The 14,911-nt window shown below is 44.2% G+C and overlaps 2 protein-coding genes across 2 annotated transcripts in view; both read left to right on the top strand.

Annotated features, from left to right (window-relative positions):
* LOC126564716 (enolase) overlaps positions 1–14,911 on the top strand; it is a 111,973-nt gene that overhangs the window by 14,217 nt on the left and 82,845 nt on the right. The window lies entirely within an intron of this gene.
* LOC126565799 (uncharacterized) lies at positions 879–5,855 on the top strand. The gene is made up of 8 exons (XM_050223009.1): positions 879–1,126; positions 1,200–1,936; positions 2,020–2,278; positions 2,754–3,256; positions 3,404–4,273; positions 4,590–4,689; positions 4,905–5,054; positions 5,131–5,855. The coding sequence occupies exons 1-8, from the start codon at positions 901–903 to the stop codon at positions 5,853–5,855; spliced, it is 3,570 nt and encodes a 1,189-aa protein (XP_050078966.1). The 5' UTR covers positions 879–900.

Below are 14,911 nucleotides of genomic sequence, written 5' to 3'. Positions count from 1 at the left end.
TTAAACGTCAATATTCTTGCGTTAACGACCGTGCTTGTGTGTGTGCATGGTTGTGCGTACCTCGTAAACACACGGAGAAAAAGAAGCTAACACCATTTTGACAGATCGCCTATATTTTGCGAGAAAAGTTGATTTTCTTCTACGCACGGAAACGCGAGTGCTCCGAAATAGGTGTAGTGTGGTTTCTAGAATATAAAGTAAACCCCCCATTTGCCAAACGTGCATTTGGTGCAATTTGGTTGCAAAATCGAAGCTGTAGGTCGTAGGTGGTTGTTGCGTTTCTGGCTGCATTTAGGCGGTTCCCGGTCGTTGAAAGATTGTGGCGGTACAGTTGTTGCCCTCCCGGGCGTTGTTGCGTTGCAATTGTGTTATTCTGGCAGAAGGCTGTGTACCGTAGTACAAGCAATCAACATTCTACTAATCGTGAAAAAGGTTTGAAGCTGGACAACTGCAAGTAGTGAAAAGCGAAACGTGTGTGTGCTGAGCAAGGAGCAGCACTAGCAGCGTGGTGTATCAAAAGTGTTGTGTTTACGTCGTGTGTCAATTGTTCAAACAACAGATTTGTGGTGCTGAATTGAAGGAAAAACAATTCCCTTTTCAGGGTACCAACACACACCCTACAGGAAGCGTGCAAGCCACCTGATAAAAGTGCGATTTTTGTAATGTAGATCAATTTAAGGGCGCTGTGCTGGTGAGGCCTAGTGGCAGCCGATCCTTTTGTGTTTGTGATCGAAAACACAGCGAGTGACGAACGAATTGGCACACGCGGTAAAACTCGCAAAAGGATATGCAATTATGCCTTTAGTCAGGGAATACATTGTGCTGGGTAGACCGAGCGTGTGACTAAAAGTGTCTGTGTATTGTATGTACTAGCAGAAAGCAGCAACAGCGAAACCTAGAATGTCAACAAAAACAGCTACAACCACCACAACGGTGTCCGGACGAGGGAGTAGCGCCAGCAGCAGCAGCAGCAGCAGTGGGGAGTTCGATGTGACCTCCTTCGAGAAACGGCTGCGGGACCTGAAGGATACGCAGGACAGCATCCAGCAATTGTCGAGCTGGTGTCTATCGAAACGGGCACACCACAAAAAGATAGTGAGCAGCTGGCTGAACGTACTGAAGCAAGGTAGGCCTTGAGAAGTGCATTCCTTCGTGATTACTGCGTGTTTGTTAACCAATTTGTTTGCTTCCATTTGCAGTAAAAATCGAAAGTCGACTAACGCTGTTTCATCTGGCCAACGATGTGATACAGAACAGCAAGCGCAAACACTACGAGTACGTCGATAGTTGGGGCACCTACTTGCAGAAAGCGACCACGCTGGTACGCGACGAGAAGGTGAAGCATAAAATATTGCGTATCTTTAAAATATGGGAAGAGCGGGAAATCTACAACGAAGAATTTTTGGCCGACCTGAACGGGTTGCTGAGCGTCACGACTCCTTCAGCTAAGAAATTACAGCAGCAGCAGCAACAGCAACAGCAACAGCAACAGCAACAACAGCAGCAACTGCAAAATGCATCCAGCTCGAACCACTCGGGAGCAACACTCGCTACCGGTCCGACGAAGCTTGCCGAGACGAAATCAGTTGTTAGTGCGACTAGCGCCCAGGTGGACGTGGACGATTATCAAGCCTCGCAGCTGGTGACGGTGGTTCGCGAATGTGTCAAACATCAGAGCGAAACGGATCATGCGTTCAAGGGACTGAACAAGAAGCCACACGTCGATGTGGAAGCGGTAATGAACTCGATCAAGGGCAAGGACCGCAAGAAGGTGGAAGAGATCGAGCTCGAGATCGACGAACATTTGGCACAGTACGAGAACGTGGTGGAGGTGTTGAGGACGGAGCAAAGATCGCGCCAGGAACTGCTTACCTTATTGCAGCAAGCGAGTCTATTCTATGAGCATCAGCGGACGGAGGTGAAGGTGGTGGTAAATGTGAGTACTGATGGATATTTATCTGTCCAAACACACAAAAACTCACGCTATAATGAATGCGTTTGTTTTTGGGTATGTTGTAGGCTTATCGAAACTTTGGCAATCGGCTCAAGAGCATGAAGAAGAGGCTGGACGAGTTGACGGTAAGCTTACCGAGCCCAATCCCATCGCCGGACATTAATGCTCCATCTCCGGTGCCCTCGGATGGAGATAACATTCTGCCGAACGAGGACAACTACTTCCAGATGATACAGCATCAGGGAAGCTACATGAGTGGGGGCAATGTGTCCTTCGACATCAATGACTTTACCCGTAGTGACTCTCCGATGGTCATAAACAGAGGTAGGTATGAGCGGTGGTTGGTTGTTATGCGCATGTGTATGTGTAGATTAGCATTCGCAATTAGACTTAGCATTTGGAATTCTTTCACATAGTGGAAAGCTTTTTTTAAATTTAGTGCGAAGATATCCTCCCGCTTAGCATATTAGTTTCGAGATAGGGACCGCCTTCTGCCTTGTTATAACGGCTCCTAAAATAGTTTGGAAAAGAATTAAACCCCAGTAGAGAGTGAGTAAGAGTGAAACAATTCCTTAAAAAGAATAGTTATTCTCATTACTAGTCACAACACGAATGAGCACAAAAAAAGAAACTTGCACATAAAAACAAACGGCCTATCATCGTTTGCTGGTTTGCTCATATTGTCTCGTGTTCTTTCATGTGTTTCTGTATTCCCATACTTTTTTTCCTTCTTCTATCTATCTACTAATCAATCCGCGGCTTTGTCTGGATTTGCAAATGGCGAACCGTGTGAAAACAGTACAACCGATACAAGTGATACATTCGCGTAAGGAACAAACCGAAGGGGTGAACGATTTCCTGAAGACTTTTTTCCCCGATCCATCAGGTTACCATGGGCCACCGGGGAGCGGGTCGGTGGGTGGTGGAGTCGTGCCATCATCATCCTCTCAGGCACCACCACCCGGCATCGTACCTCACCCGTACGGCGGTAGTGCGGGTGGTGGGGGTGGTGGAGGAGGTGGCGGCTTTGTTAATCCTTGGGCTTCTTCGACCCCCCGAGGCCCTCAGTCGGGTAGAGGAAATAATGGTGGATACGGTGGGAACGGAAGCAGGCCTCCACCGTACGGTGGTCAACAGATGTTGCAGGACTATGGAACACAGCAACAATCGCAGGGTGTTGGACGGAATTCTGGACCGATAACGCAGCCACTGCAACCACCACCGATGCCGCCCATCAATCTGGATGCATCGGACGAGTACAATTCGACGTGGAACATGTCTATGGGGTGGGACGGAACGCATGTAAGTAGATAGCAAAGGGATTTCTATTGAATACCAAAGCCAGCATTCTAAAGGTTAAACAATTTCAATTTTTAAGGAAGAAAAAGATCCATACAACGTACTTCTGCAACTAATCACGTATATTTTCGTTTTCCCTTTAAATCGTAGGATTCGTCCGGTTTTCAAAGCTTAGATGCTCCAGTCTCTCCGTCCCATTATGATCGCAAATGCATGAATAATAGCGGAATGCTGCTAGATTATGGCGATGGAAGCAGTGGTGATGGTGGCCTGATGCAAGACGTTGACCAACGGCAGATGTCCGGCAATATGTCGATGGCTCCGTTCGTGAAGGAAAAGGGTCGCCTAGCGGATGTCGACCATCGGAATCTAATCTCACTCACTGGATCACCCGGCGGTCCACCACAGCTTAAGGACGTACACGATCTGGATGCGTTGGACGATAGTTCATCCTCCAACAGTATGTCCGTCGGATCGTCGAATGTACGTGGTGGCATGCATAGGAGAAAGACGGCAGCTCCACAACCTGTACCTGCTCCAAGCGTGCCATCGAAAGAATCGGGTGGCGGTAGCAGAGGTTCGATATGGTCGGCCCATGGAAACGCTTTTTCCGCGCCCTCGAACGATATCGATCTAAGGCTGTCCGCCGGGCAAGGGACGGCCAATTCCGCACTCACGGTAGTCCCAACGACGGCGAGCACCACGTCGATTGGGTCCGAGCCCACTCGGAATGCTAGCGGAGACACGGAAGCGAATGATCTCGATCTTGATATGAGGATACAGTCGCTGGAAAAAGCGATTGCGGCACAGATTGCGAGCAGCGCAGTACCGCAGCTTTCAATGGAAAGGCTGGGCAATACGAACGAAGGTGATGTGGGTGATGGCCAGCAGCAGGACGAGGGTGAAAACGACGAGAGCATACAATCGGCCGACAGTGCAGCGGTTATGAGCGGTGAGAGTGAATTAAATTTACCTTCACTGCAGACGCCCGTTTCGCTGATCGAAATTGACAGCTTTTTGGTAAGTGGTTGTTGGGAACTGTTGCTATTAGTGCATGAGTAACGTCATGAGCACATGACACACACTCGACGTCGTCCATTGTTATAATGACTAGAGAGACTGGACATATAGAAAAACATCAATTTTTGGTTAAAAACTGTCCCGGAAACGATAAAGGAACGGTCCCGTTAAATACGGTACTTCAGGTCAGTCTATCCATTGTGAACTGGCCTCTGTCAATGTGAAAATCAATCTGCTATTTTTCCTGTGTTTTAATAGCATATACTCCCAGCTAAATAGAATTGGTAAAAATATATTTCATTGTACTCCACTCTAGCAAAACTTTGAGCGGGAAAACTTTGAGGATTTCACCAGACCACCGGCATTATTGATGAGCAACCAGTCAGAAGCGTCTCAGTCACCACCAGCTACCTCAGGTAAGTCTTGCCTTTAAGCGTACTTTAATACGCTTAACATTTGAACATTTGCATTGAAAAGAGAGGGAATGCGGGAGACACAGTTTGCGCTTCATTATTAGCGTGATTTGTGTATCTTTGGAAGGAAGAAATGATGGGGTTATGATTTGTTAGGCGCGTCATTTGGAGAGAGATCGTTGCGTGTAAGGGTTTTTTTTTAATTTTACCTTCTACAGAGCATCCCGCGGTGGTGGAAGAAGTGAAGCGAAATCCTTCCGACAACACCGAAAGCGTGGACATGGACCTATCGGACGAGGAGAGCGATATGCTGCATCACCAAACGCATCACGTGGGAGACAAAAGTGCATCGCCACAACAAGTCTCCGGTAGGTAGAAATAGGGTCACAGGCTTGAGTTTTTTTTATTATTAATTTCCTTTCTACTTTTATCATGTATTTGTAGCCTCCTATCATCATCATGGCGCCGACGAGAATAGCAGCGACGCACCAGCGAATGACGATTCGGCAGCGATCAGGAACAACCAGGACACCGAAAGCCCGCTAATGCGACTACCGGTGGTGAATAGTACCGGTAGCAACAACGGTATTGGTGGCAGTAATGGTGCTAATAATCAGGCAGGATCACTCCAACGGCCTCCATTATTACCGGATCCGTCGTTTCCGCCCGGTCCCAAGTGGGATTTACCTCCGCCAAACCTGATGAGTTTGAATCCGATGATGAACGCGGTGATACCGCCGCCACCAACGCTTGGTGCGCTCGTGAACAAACTGACCCAACCACCACCCCTCGGAACTGGGCAGATTTGGGCCGATCAATCACCACCCAACGGGCAACAGGGTGACGTGGTGTCCAATCGGTTTGGCACACCGAACCGACCTCCACCTCCACTGCCGTTCGGTTCCGGGAATGGTGGCAACTACCGTGGAACGCCTCGTGGTGGACGTGGCCATAATCGTTCGCCGTACTTTCGGGGCGGCGGATCAGGTGGTGGTATGCGCACGAATATGGTCCCGGGCGGGTTAATGATGCCCGGTGTTGGTGGTGGTCCATTCGCGGGACAGATCGTGAGCGGTACCGGTGGGTCACCGGGAATGCGAGGTGGTGGATATCATCGTGGCGGTGGAAACAAGTTCCGGGGTGGTGGTAACAATCGTACCGGCTGGTAATGTGGAACGCGCAAGAGTGTGAACTGAATTGTCCTAGAGTAATGCTAGATAAGTATAAAACACAGCTTTTCGCATGTAGGAGAGAGTGTCCAAGTTGAATCGAAGCGTTAGGAAAAACAAGGTTAAATTGGGACATCATAAAAAGCGATCGATTGTAAGTGCTAACAAAGGCGTGAACGTAGGTTAGAATTAAGCACGACAGAGGCGATCATCGTAAACGATTACTATTGTACATATGTGGTAGTGTGTATGAGTTGTGTAAAATATAGCAACCCCAAAAAGAAATCCCAAATCAGGCAGGAAACCGACCAGCAGGGAATAAGAATCTATCAAGGCGATAAACCGGAATAGTGCGAAACGGGACACTCCGGACAGCTTTCCTCCGGCAAAGGAAAGGACTTGGGAAAGGGTGGAGAAGCGGAGTGGAGTGGTTTGGCTGAATGTGTGTGTGTGTGAGTTGCAGTTGTAATGATCGTTACGTTGCATTTCCAATCGATTTGCACTATACTATTTCTTGACATTACAATCAACATTATATCTTTGCGTTGCAATTGCACGTATTGTTGTGCAACAATGGATAAGTAGTTTGGTAGAATATGAACATAACGTGTCTAAGGGAAAACCTTTTCCCAGTATGTTTGAACATACGTAGAACTTATCTACAAAGCATTATAAATTAATCCCCAAATGTTTAGCCGCATGTTTCGGCGCAATGCACTCGAATTTTGGTTTGAAAATCGGACCGAGATTGGGTAGTAAATATATTCGACTTAGAAGTGAAAGAAAATAATCCACGACAAGGAAAGGGCATTGCTGTGTAATTCGTGTACGTGTGTCTGTGAGGGCGTAGGATTAGGACAACAGTCTCCACAAGTATAATGATTTTATTTTGAAATCGTTCTTTTCCCCCACTATCCCATATTCGCCCGCGCGAGCTCTATAAGACCCCATAGGTAGATGTTTTTACGAAACAGTGTTTGAAAGATAAAAAATAAATTGAAATGTGTTTCTTTCCATTCATTCATGAACCTGTGGCCGGTGGCTCCGACTTTCGACGATGATGATGGCTTGTGGTCGCTTTGAATGTGGTACGTTGAAGGAACAAGAATATTTTTTGGTTTTAACTGTTTTAAATCAGATGTCAGCTTATGTTTGGACTTCTGTTTGTTTCATTTAACTGTGATATTTTTTTTTTTATTTTTGGTGTACCAATTTTGTTGTTTCATTCTTATTGTTCGTCTGGTATTAGAACCGATTGGTTTAATTTATTACAAGAGCGGTTTAATTACCAGGTATTTGTTCCTTTTGGTTCTTTTTTAATTGAGTTGGATGTTTCGATTTGTATTTTAGTAGTTCGTTAATGGATAATCGTATCTTTGGGTACGGCAATTTGGTTTGATGTTTAAAGTGCAAACTGAACGGTTAAAATTTTTTATTAAACATAGAAGGAATTTTGAACGTCAATTTTTGTTAAATGACAATTCATATGGTCCATTATTCTTATTAAGACATGCGAATAAATCCATCTTTGAATTATTGGATGCTCTGGTCCAGTGCAATCTGTAGATCATTTTGAATTACGAGCTTTCCATATGTAACAACATATGTCCAACAAATACATCCCATTCACACGATGAGCCCATCCATAGCGTTTGTTCCTTGTTTGTTGCTGCATAATAGTTACGAGATTCGTTTCTCAACCCGTCCAATAAAATTCAAATACAAAACATACACACACAGAGAAACAAATCCAATAACACACAAAGCATCTCCACCTTCCCCAAATGCTGGGTGGGCCTCAGCAATCCATCTTTTAAAATGATTAATTCTTTTCTGTCATGCTGCCAATGGGGAATGGTGTCTGTCTTATCCCTAAATTCCATCCCATAAGGTCTATGCATGGTCCCATAAGGTCTTTAGGTAGGTGTTAGCTAGGAGTGTTTTATGAGCGTAAAAACAGGAACTATAATGTACAAAAAGTGTTTAAAAAAGAGCAGGTAAATAGGCATAAACCTTATAGTACACACATAGTGACACATAGTAGTGTGCGGTCAGGGAAATTAGCTTTAGACGATCCGTTAATCAACGTGTATGTGTTTTTTTTGTGCGGGTTTTGTTTTGTAAGATATAAAATAGTATGTAAAAGCGCTGTGTACAGGAACGTCATCGTGGTCCTACAAAGAGGATGAAGAAATTAGAGAGAAATTATGATCTCGAACACAGGGTACTGAGGTATGCAGATGCAGACAGATGCAGAGAGGAAACTCTGCTGTTCAAGCAACATGCAGCATCGCAATTACGTCGTCTGCCGCAAATAATGGACGAAGTGTCGAAACAATACACAAGAAACCAGTTTGGAAATCGTTGGCCATTCCCTTTTCCTTGGCGATGTTGTAAGTATATCCGAAACTAGCTGCTCTTTACTTTCAGATATTATCGAGAAGATCACTTAACATAAGCGACCCAGTATGAGCGGAGGACTAAGCTCTACGGTTAAACGGAAGATTGGGTGTTATCCTACCTTCATCAATACTAAAGTGACAAGCTCAATGCCCAATTCAATAGCTCCTGGTCTTCTTTGTAAACTGGTGAAACGCTCCGTTTCCAGGATCGTTTACTGCTCGCATGCGTGATGTCTTAACTGCTGTGGATAAACATCGCTCCTATGATTTATGGTAAGTAACCTAATCAACAAAGAATCCCAACCATAGATGGCCGCACTAAATGCTACAACAACCAGCACATGATTTAATTGTTTTTCAAACTAAAAAAACTTTGTGTGAGGGTCAGACACTGTCTTGTCCTATTCGTGTGAGACATCGTAAAGAGTATGGTACTTGTTATGGTGAATATTTTGCCTTCGTGAGCCAACCTGTATTTATCGTGGCTCTCATTGATGAGTGCCTGCATCCCGTGAGATGCCGTTAGGTTCGGACTCATGATGTGATCGCCGAAGGATCTCTCTCTCTCTCTCCGGCGCGCCTCCAAGTAGGATAGTAATAAACGTTTTAATGTGTTAACTTATTTGCGTGCATTCGTCCACTTCTTTTATAACAGTGACGACAGACCTTAACACTACTGTTTGTTTGACGCATTTGTAGACTTCTCATAGGTTCCTGGAGGAAAAGTCCGTAGTATCTTTTTTATTTTTAACGACTTCTCTGTAACGTCGTCGTCTTTAGCATTGTGTTATATGAGCGTTCGGCTTTAACATGCAAGGTTCAGGGTTAACAAACTGATTTTCAGAGTTCGAAATCACTGGAACACTCATCCAGATACGATAACTGTCTTATCCTCTGAGCTTAATGCGCCTCCTGTTAATGCAAAAGGCAGCGAATACAAGCTTTGTATTCGTACAGGGACATTCTATAGAAAAAAATGTTTAAAGGAGGCTGACGAGCACATATACATCTCGAAAAAGCCGTCGTTCCCCCTTTGGGAAGAATTCCTTTTGCATAGGACATACGGGTCAGGGGGACGCTTTATTATCTTCCGTAGCATGATTTCATGTATTGTCTCCTGAGAAGAAGACAGATAATATATTTGCTCGCGAAAACGCGAACGATGAGACGACGATGACGCGAAGGAGGAATATAATTGGAAACATAATACAGTGATTGACACGCTAATGATTGGTTCAAGGTCCGGAGCGGGGTTTTTTGGGTGTGAAGAAGATATTGCCTTGATGCTAACAGACCACCGCACAGTATGACGTAGCGAAGGGAATTCGGAACCGGTGATCGGTGTTTTGTTCCATTCCCGGCAGTCGAAAATGATGACCGAATACATTGCGCTTCCTAACGCGTGTAACCCGATACGGTCGCCGCGTACGAGGCCCCAGACATTAGGATCGGGCGATGTTATTCGTGACCTGAAGAACCCGGTCGAGTGAGAGCGAGAGGGTAAGGAGGGAGGATCTATTGTGTTAGTGTATGTCCTTATGATGGCAGTGCTCGCTGTGTGCTTTGAAGTTGATGAACGATAACTCATGAAGCAATTATTTAATAACTCTCCCTCCCCAAAATGGATCCTTGTAAGTGGTGACAAAACATCACGAGGTCCTAAGAGTAGATTGGCCGGTCTGGCTATATGTTCGCTTTATTAGCGTAATGTTTGGTGATGTGTAAGGATTAGTAAGAGAATTCGTCTAGGTGAAGGTAAGTCAAAGTTAAGAAATCGTTTTCTTATTTAAAATCTTATCATCGTGTCCTGTCCGCGTATTCATTATAGCTTCCTCTTACATGTTTCATGCTTTTTCCACGCTTTAGAACCAGTTCGTTATTCATCGTTGCGTTGGCCATGTTTGCCATCGGGCAGCACGTTGATAAGGACCAGAACGCGCGACCGTGACCATGCGTGTTTTAATGAGCTTGGAATTATTTATGAACTCTCTATCTCTCTCTTCTTCTGCGTGCTGGTGGTTCTTCTGGTGGTGTGTCAAGCGAATGTCCACAGTGTCGTGACCCGTGGTGTACGAGATTTACGAGTCTATCAAACAGAACAGAAACGCGAACAGGACGCGTGTAAGTTAATGCACCCACGAGCTAGTAGTTGAGCTTGGGAAATTGGAAAGCTGTCCATGAATGAAATTAATGTTTACTATTAGCTGACGGAGTGTATTTCCCAGGCCAGGCGTTCAGGTGGAAATAAACTTGCTTGATGTATTTGAAATTAAATGTAAACATTAGGATTAAGACTTTTTTTTTTAAATTAGCTGAAGGCCGCTGAATGATGATATTTTTCAGTTATGGTCATGCGTGACATCTCGGGGTCGGGTTGTGGTGTTTAAAAAAATCCATGTACGGGAATGCTGGTGGCGGAATTTTCTGGGAATTTTTGGGATCCCCTTCGGAGCACGGCGACAACTCACTAATTTTTGGTCCGTTCGGGGCGTGCACCATATCGTTGGATGCGTCTTTGGATTGCGCATCTTTATGTGGAACATCCCATCCTGACCCTTCTATCCCTCTCGCCTAGTTATTGCGGTAAAACTTACGACTCTAATTTCGTTTCATAACTGGTCTGGTGTGGAGGGAGAGGTATCTAAAATTTTAAGACCAAATGGGCTCCTCTAGCCCAAGAGGCATCCCTGGTGGCCGCCGATAGGTTAATGCGCCATGGCTCCCAGATACTTTTACTCAAAGAATTCTTCGCATTAGAGCAGTTAGGTAATTCTCTCATAGGATACAGTCGAAGCCTCCCTACTGTCCTAAAACAAAAAAAAAAAAGACAGGACCTTAGGGCTTTAAAATATTTCGTTTGCCACACGTTTTCAAGAAGAGCTAGTCATCGCGGAGATGTCGTTAGAGCATAAGTGTCGATCAAATCGCCCTGATCGCAACTGTTTGCTCATAGACCCTTTAATCTATGTGGTGAGAATCAATCAGTGGCGTGGAAGCTGTCTTGCCATGATTCCGCGTTCAGCTCAATCTGTTTTTGCTTTCCCAATTCACCTCCTCTATGAGGAAAATCAATTATTGGGCTTCCGCCAATTTCTGCACCACGTGTGACTGGAATGCTTAATTGTTGATCTTTTTTATGGTATGAACGAGAGACACCCAGTGCAAATGGTAATGCAATTGATAAACGAGCATCGATAAACGGCACGATAATTAACCGTGGCACCTGGTTTAATGGGGCCAACATAATGCTCAGCCAAATTTCCCTTGTGAAAGTGTGTGTGTGAGTGGTGGATTGTTTTATTTTACTTTGTTTTGTCTGCCGCCACTGTTTCATGGAAATTGTCACCCATTTGCTGAGTATAAGATTAATGTTCTGTTCCTGGCAATTCCGCTACTGGTTTGGGCATGGGGATTACAGTTTTTCCTTTCATTTTATTGCTTTCTCTTCCTCATTTTGGATTTTGTTTGTATAGTTTTATTATTAGATTAATTGTGTTTCGTAAATGATGTTTTTTTTTTGTGCTACTTTCAACAATTTTTCCATTTTTTCCCAACTCATACTACATGCTTGCTGCTTCATGTCAAATCTCTCACCGTTCTCACCCTTGCAAACAGGTGATAACAAATAATTTAATATCAGTATCCAAGGCACAAACCCCTTGTCAGTCGTACGAAGACATCCGGAGACCAGCGAGAGAGGATTATCCGGAACAAATATAGATTCGAATGTCACTCCGGCTGACACGTTTCACCTGCATTCCCACGCGTGCTGTGTATTGCTTCGGAGCTTAGTGGAGACTATTTGTATTACAGAACTAAGGTAACACTGCTGCCTGGCCCCGATAGTAAAGGTTTGCAATTGTCCTTTTATTTGAAAATGCCATTTTCCATCCTGAATCGTTCCATCCTGTAGCAACATCAGCAGGAGCACCACAAGCAGCAGCAAATGTTGCATCTCTTGTGGTGTAAGTTTTCTTATCCTTTTGCTTTTGTTTTTAATGGCGCTTTGTTTCATTATTTTTATAGCTTTTCATCTCTGGCTGGTGGTTTATTGCAATCTACGTCCTGTTGTTTCAGTCAGTTTCACCACCATGGCCCACTAGGTCATGGGCGATTAGGTTGCGCTATGGAGCGCTTCACAGCGGTTTCCGGTTGACACTTTTCTTGCTTGCTTCTGTAGCAAATTTCAACCACTAATCGAAGGACCACACCTCTTACCCTGCTGGGCAAAACTTCAACAAGTGCATCGTGCGATAGGTTACAGAAAAAAGAAAAGAAAATATCAAACAAAACAGTAGGAGTCTCATGGCGGACAGTTCCGTTTTAACCAGCTGGAATGGTAAGCTCTCTGTTTTTCCTCTTTTTTGTTTCGCCAATCTTCCCATTTGTGATCGGTGGTGGCTTTGGCTTTCATCTTGAAAAATGTCACAAAAAGTAACACACCAACACGGGTGTGAGAGAAAGAGGAATTCAGCCGACGGTGATGACGGCTACATGGAAAGCTGTAACTCAGCACGCGATCTCTTGGTTACACCGTCTAAAAAGCGCGTAAAGCGTTTTGCACCGACGGTTGGACACAACAGCACGTGATCTTGGTGCATAAATGTGCCCGTAAAACGGGAAGGAGAAACCGACCTCCGGGGTGAGAGAGGACATAGTATAAATAGCTTAATTATTTTTGCAGAAAAAAAAACACACACACACACGGCGTTCGGGGACCACCCCGAGGTTTCAATTAGTCATTAGCTGGTGGGTCTTTAAGTAGCCCGCTTTACCATTCATTCAACTGAAATTCAAACCGCATGGAAGCGCGTGTGTTGACGATATGATGATGACTGTGTCAATGGAAGATTATTTTCTACCAAACCAATCGTTTCCTGGTGAGTGCGCAATTTAGTGGACAACAATGCAAGAGTACTTTTCCCTTAAGGACAGTAGATTAACGACACTGAAGCAAGGGCTTTATATGGATTAGGGCAAGGTATAGATTTCTCTATCGATAATTGTAAGCATTAGAGTAGCTCGAGAAGTCTACAAATAACTAGAGACGGCTTCATTTTGTATAAGAGATACAACAAGAAGACATTTTAAAGCCGAACAACTGGTTTCCTCTGTAACGATAAGCAATTTATCTCTGAGACACTTTTCAGACGCCTAGAAATGACAAACTCTATGAGCTATCGGACGACTTCATAGACAAATGTTAGGCAAACCTCTCGGAAATGTTCTTTTAGGCTGTCTAGGGCTAGTATGAAGGTTTTAGGAATGAAGATTTCTTAACAATAATTGATCCCCGCACTAATTTGGGTTGTAGTTGTGTTCTTGAAATTCTTGAAAGCTCTGCAGAACTTTTCGATGGAGTGGATCGATTTGTGGTAGTGTTATAGCAATTGTTCTCAAGGCATTTCGTCATCTCTTCGCCAATTGCATATTGTAATGTAAGAATTCTTCTCTTAAACCCCGAAATTAAGACAAACAAGCTTCCCAGAATTTCAGATATAACTCAAAATGCCAAAAAGATACAAAAAAAAAAGAACGTCACCTAGTGGTTGCACTCAACAAACTGCTTCATGAACCACCAGTGTACACTCAATATTTGCTTCGTACTCGTATGCGTATCATTATAACGCTTTTCGCGCAAAACAGAACAGCAGGAAAGAAAGGAAATAGAAAACGACAAGTGTGACATTCGAAACTACTTGAAACTGCTTGTCCCTTGCTTGTCTGCTGTTACTTTTCTGCCGTTTACCAGCTGGTAGCCGGAGATGATGATGACGCTATCATCCTCTCATGTGTATAACATGATTAAAAATTATGACTAATGTTGAAACTTTTTTTCCGGGCACCGTCACATCCTGTGGAGGCCTTCTTCAAGTTGTTTGGTGACGTAGTTTAAAAATAAAAAAAAACAACCCCATCGGAAGTATGCAAACTCTGCTTCAAAACGAGTTTCAAATAGGTAATGCCTATTTTTGTCTCCCCAAGAAGAAACCGATATAAGCCAAGGGGGTTTGTATGCCAAGCTCATTTGGATGGATGGATAAAGTTTTGCATATTTTATCAACTATTGCACCGTACCAAATGAGGTACAAAAGCGATATAACTACGACATTTGTAAACGAACATGGTGAAGAAGAAAAACAAAATCTTCAACATATGGATGTTAGCTGGAACTATTTCACCCGATATGATTCATTTACGAGGTTAAACGTATCGCTTTATTAACAAAAGTGGTAAAAAAAAACAACAGTCACATAAAGCGACTAGAGCTCGAGATTTAATGTGCATTTTGGGGGTAGTTTCTGTGGGTAGTGGTGGTGGCCCTTTAATAGTGAGGAGGCAACTACGAGAGGTGTATAGGAAGCAACATGTATATTGCAAGTAAAAGGCATCAGCTTACTACCCTTACCAGGCTTGGTACAATGCGCGAAGGGACTTGAAGTAAATGTCCCGAACGACGATGATACTTTATCGCTAAAGTCCAGCCAACGTACCCCGTCCTAGCTTCATCCGTTCATCCGAAGAGTCCTAGCTGCACGTACCAAATAGTGGGAAGATACTAGAAATAGGCGACAACAGCGGCGGCATCAGATGGCGCTCGCGACTGATAAGGCAAGTGGGGTTTTTATGTGCACCGTATGGAACACCGTTTTG

Source organism: Anopheles maculipalpis, chromosome 3RL (genome assembly GCF_943734695.1).
Source record: "Anopheles maculipalpis chromosome 3RL, idAnoMacuDA_375_x, whole genome shotgun sequence".
Lineage (NCBI taxonomy): Eukaryota > Metazoa > Arthropoda > Insecta > Diptera > Culicidae > Anopheles > Anopheles maculipalpis.
This window is presented reverse-complemented; position numbering and strand designations above follow the sequence as displayed.

Bases quoted from the DNA above. Each gene is read 5' to 3' on its own strand.
- LOC126565799 (XM_050223009.1), top strand. From the start codon at position 901: ATGTCAACAAAAACAGCTACAACCACCACAACGGTGTCCGGACGAGGG. The intron at 3,257-3,403 runs GTAAGTAGATAG...TTTAAATCGTAG, and splicing joins TGGGGTGGGACGGAACGCAT to GATTCGTCCGGTTTTCAAAG. The intron at 5,055-5,130 runs GTAGGTAGAAAT...ATGTATTTGTAG, and splicing joins ATCGCCACAACAAGTCTCCG to CCTCCTATCATCATCATGGC.